Raw genomic sequence first — 4,129 nt, 5'->3', positions numbered from 1 at the left:
CATATCTTTACGTTTACTAGATAATGTGAAAACTGTTTTCGAAAGTAGTTGTATCAATTTGCATATCCACCAGCACTGTATAAAAGTTTTCTTGCTTGTCATCCTGGCCAACACTTGCCTTTCTCAGGCTTATTTTTGTCTATCTGATGTGTGTGTAGTAGTATCTCATTGTAATTTTACTTTGCTATTCTCTGATTCCAAACGAGATTGAACAAGTTTTCATGTGGCTATTAATCAGATTTCCTCTTCTGTGAATTCTGTTCAAGTCTTTTTTATCCATTTTTTATTTTTATTTTTTAATTGTTTTAACTTTTTTTTTTTTTAGCTGAGCCATCCTGCCACCTGTTGGCAGCTCAGTGGCAGCTCAGCTCGGGCAGAACTCGAACTGCTGTTGCTCAGAGCTCACACTCTTGAGCGAGCTCTTAACTAACTGAGCCACTTGGCCAGCCCCCTATCCATTTCTTAAATGAGTTAAAATCCATCTTAATTTGTAGTTCTTTATATACAGTTGACCTTTGAACAAGGCTGGCTCAGGGCAGCTCAAGAAAGCTCAAGCCTTCTGCTGGCCAGCCCAGCTGCAGCCTATGCCGTCGCCGGAGACTTACGGCAGCCCAGCTCCAGGTCGAGCTGTTGTTCACCATCTTAGCTGTAGAGGGCGCAGCATCACTGGCCCTCATGTGGGTAACGAACCGGGGCCCTACTGCTCAGAGTTGGCATACCAAGCCAACTCCTAACCAGCACGCCACTTGGCCAGCCCTAGTTTTGCTTTTTATATCTGAGTCTATAATCTACCTGAAGTTCATTTTTGTGTGTGGTGTGAGGTATAGGGGACTCAGTTTTACATTTTTCCATTAGGACACTCAGCTGTCCCATTTATTGTCATTTATTGAAAAGACCAGCCTTTCCCCATAGTTCTACAGTATGATCTGTGTCATGTGTAAATCGTGTTTACACAAGTGCAAGGATCTGTTTTCTGTGGTCTGTCTCTGATCTACTTCTACACTTTAAGTATAGTAGCTTTATAAGCCTTCACATCTGGTAAAGCAAGTCCTCAAATCTTTCCCACTTTTTTTTTTTAAGTTATTAGACTATTTTCAAGTTAATTTTGCCTTGAAAAGGCAAATTTCAAATAATTTTTTGCCCTGATAAAGTATAAATTTTAGAATCAGCTTGCAAAATTCTATATAAAATAAAGCAAAAACAAAACAAGAAAACCCTATTGTGATTTTAGTTGGGATTACATTGAATCTGTATGTCATTTTGGGCATAATTGTCATTTTTACAATATTAACTTTTTAAATCTGTGAACATAGTAGAGTAGCTCTTCATTTACTGAGGTCTTCTGAAACATCTTTCAATAAAGTTTTATAATTTTTTCCATAGAGATCTTGCATTTCTTTGGTTAGATTTATTCTTTGGCACTTGGTATTTTTTAATGCTATTTGTAAATGGATAGTATCCATTTAAAATTTTATTTTTCTAATTTTTGCTTGTATTTAGAAATATAATTAAAATTTTAAATTGATTCTATTTCACAGACCCTGCTAGACTCATATTAATTCTAGTAATTTATTTTCTTTACAAGCAATCATAGCACTTGTGNGGTGCAGCTCACTGGCCCATGTGGGAATCGAACCAGTGACCCTGTTGCTCAGAGCTCACGCTCTTAACCAACTGAGCCACACGGCTGACCCCAGCAAAAACATTTTTAAAAAACAGAACCACAAAGGCATCTATTTGTTCAAGTATTTTTATGTTCTTAAAATCTAGGACTGGGGAAGTATGGAAATTATTGTAATTTCTGTCTTCAGGAAGCTCATGGCATAGCGGAGTATTGCGATAGACCTACACAATTATAGTGTAGGGTGATTAAGTGCTATAATGGATGTTTGTACAAAGTGTTAGGAGAACACAGAGGCGGGCATGTCTATGTGGCAGTGTGATAGAGGACACAGGTCCTCAATATTAAAACATTGTTTGGTTCAGCATCATTTTATTACAATATTGAGATGCCATAGGAGCTTAACATTTGTTTATATCAATTAGCCTATGGTAAAATTGGTTTCATGATGCATTGTTTTGCTTAAAGTTGCAAACCTATTCACTACCTTAGGTGAGGACTTACTGAGGAAAGGATTCACAGAAATTTATTTGAATAAAGATTCCAAAAATCTTAATTTAGGCAAATAAAGGATTCATTGAGATGTCTTAACTTTGTTTTTGGCAAACATATACAATCATCCTTGTGTATCTCCTGTTTTCAGCTTGCTTTCTTGCCTACAGCTAATTCTTTCCTCCCTTCTCTCTGTACCTCAGGCCATGATGGTGGCATGATTGTGTTTAAACTGGAACGGGAACGGCCAGCCTATGCTGTTCATGGCAATATGCTGCATTATGTCAAGGACCGATTCTTACGTCAATTGGATTTCAACAGCTCTAAAGATGTAGCTGTGATGCAGTTGCGGAGGTAAATCAAACTTGTTTCTTCCCTCCAAACTCTGCCCTCTCTCACCATGGTACAATATCCACAAACAGGACTCTGTTCTTTTAACAACATGTTGCATCTCATCTCCTGTCATAGATCAAACCTCCTTTGGCTGAGGCTGCTCAGTTTAAACTCCGGGAGCATGGTGGGCAAGGAGGTGGCCATGAGGGGTGTGAAAGTTCTCCTGTTGAGAATGCAAGTGACCCTGTGGACAGGAAATTATACTGCCACAGTTTGCCAAGTCTCTTGCAAACCAGAGGAAGTTTCTTGATAGAGAGTAGCCCCACTTGGCGACCAGCCTTTTTGCCTACATTTAGCATTTCTGTAACCCTTCTTTGCTTTCCAGCAAAATATAGGCAACTCTAAACCAGAAATATGTCTCTGGAAACTCTTTAACTCTGAAGCTATGATAACCTCTGGGACACCTGGCAAAAGGAATTGTCCTCTTAGAAAGCCAGCTGCATCAGCCAGCATGCTGAAACATTCATGCTGGCAAACTTTGGCATGAGGATTTGATAATCACCCTCTAGCATGACTACAATAAAAAGATGGGTTTATGTGAACACTAGAAGGGATGGGAGAAACTAGCCAGAGACAAATCACATCATGTTACTCTGTGGCGTCCACTGCAATTATGTGTAGGAATTTGTACCCAAGAAGAACCAGTTTTCACTCACTACAGTGAGTGCTAATTGTATCTTCTGTTGAATAATCTGACTTGTACTAGGGTTTGCTTTTTTATAACTGCTCAAAGCTGAGATAGGGAAGTCCCCAAGTATTAAGGGAAGGAAGAAAATAGATTGCGATATTTGTTTTTATTCCTGATTATAAAGATGATGAGTAATGTGTAAAGATTAGGTAAGTAGGAGGTGTAGGAATAATTCCTATGCCTCTTTCTATTTTCTCTTTTTTTCTCTATATATTTCTAGTGGTTCCAAGTTTCCAGTGTTCAATATGTCATACAATCCAGCAGAAAATGCAGTCCTACTGTGTACAGTAAGTAACCATGGAGTCCTCCTAGGACCTCTCCATTTCCCGTAGGTCTCTTTCTCATGCCTTAGGAATTTCTAATATACTCTTCGAACCTATTTAATGGTCATTTTGAGAGAGCTAACACAGAAAACAGAGACTCAAACCAAGTAGGCTTCAGTTAATCATAAATAAGTTAAGTGTTTATGAACTTACATCTTTCATAAGGCTAACACCTTCTTAATGAAGCATCAAGATGAATGACCCAAATCATTAAAAGTAATTTGAGGGGGCCAGCCGAGTGGCTAATTGGTTAAGAGTTGGCTTGGTAGTGCGAACGCTGAGCAGCAGGGCTGCTGGTTCGGATCCCACATGGGCCAGTGATGCTGTGCCTGAGCTGAGCTGCCACTGAGCTGCCAACAGGTAGCAGGATGGCTCAGCCGGTGAGAGCACAGGTTCCTAACAACAAGACTGCCTGTTCAATGGTGGGCTATGCCCACCTGCAACTAAGACTGAAGGCACCTTGAACTGAGCTGCCGCCCGGTTGGTTCAGTGAATAGAGCACACGCTCTTAACAACAAGGCTGCCAGGTTCGACTCCCACGTGGGATGGTGGCAATGCCCACCCACAGCTAAGACTGAACTCAGCACCTTGAGCTAAGCTGCTGCCTGGATG

General features: G+C 40.1%; 1 protein-coding gene across 1 annotated transcript in view; it reads left to right on the top strand.

Moving 5' to 3' along the window:
• COPA (coat protein complex I subunit alpha) overlaps positions 1-4,129 on the top strand; it is a 56,646-nt gene that overhangs the window by 34,501 nt on the left and 18,016 nt on the right. Inside the window, exons 11-12 of the mRNA XM_019649613.1 lie at positions 2,317-2,467; positions 3,415-3,522. Of these exons, the coding sequence (XP_019505158.1) occupies positions 2,317-2,467; positions 3,415-3,522 (259 nt within the window). The remainder of the gene's footprint in view (positions 1-2,316; positions 2,468-3,414; positions 3,523-4,129) is intronic.

Source organism: Hipposideros armiger, unplaced genomic scaffold (assembly GCF_001890085.2).
Source record: "Hipposideros armiger isolate ML-2016 unplaced genomic scaffold, ASM189008v1 scaffold_134, whole genome shotgun sequence".
Classification (NCBI taxonomy): Eukaryota; Metazoa; Chordata; class Mammalia; order Chiroptera; family Hipposideridae; genus Hipposideros; species Hipposideros armiger.
Note: the sequence above shows the minus strand (reverse complement) of the source record. Positions and strands in the feature narration are given on the sequence as shown.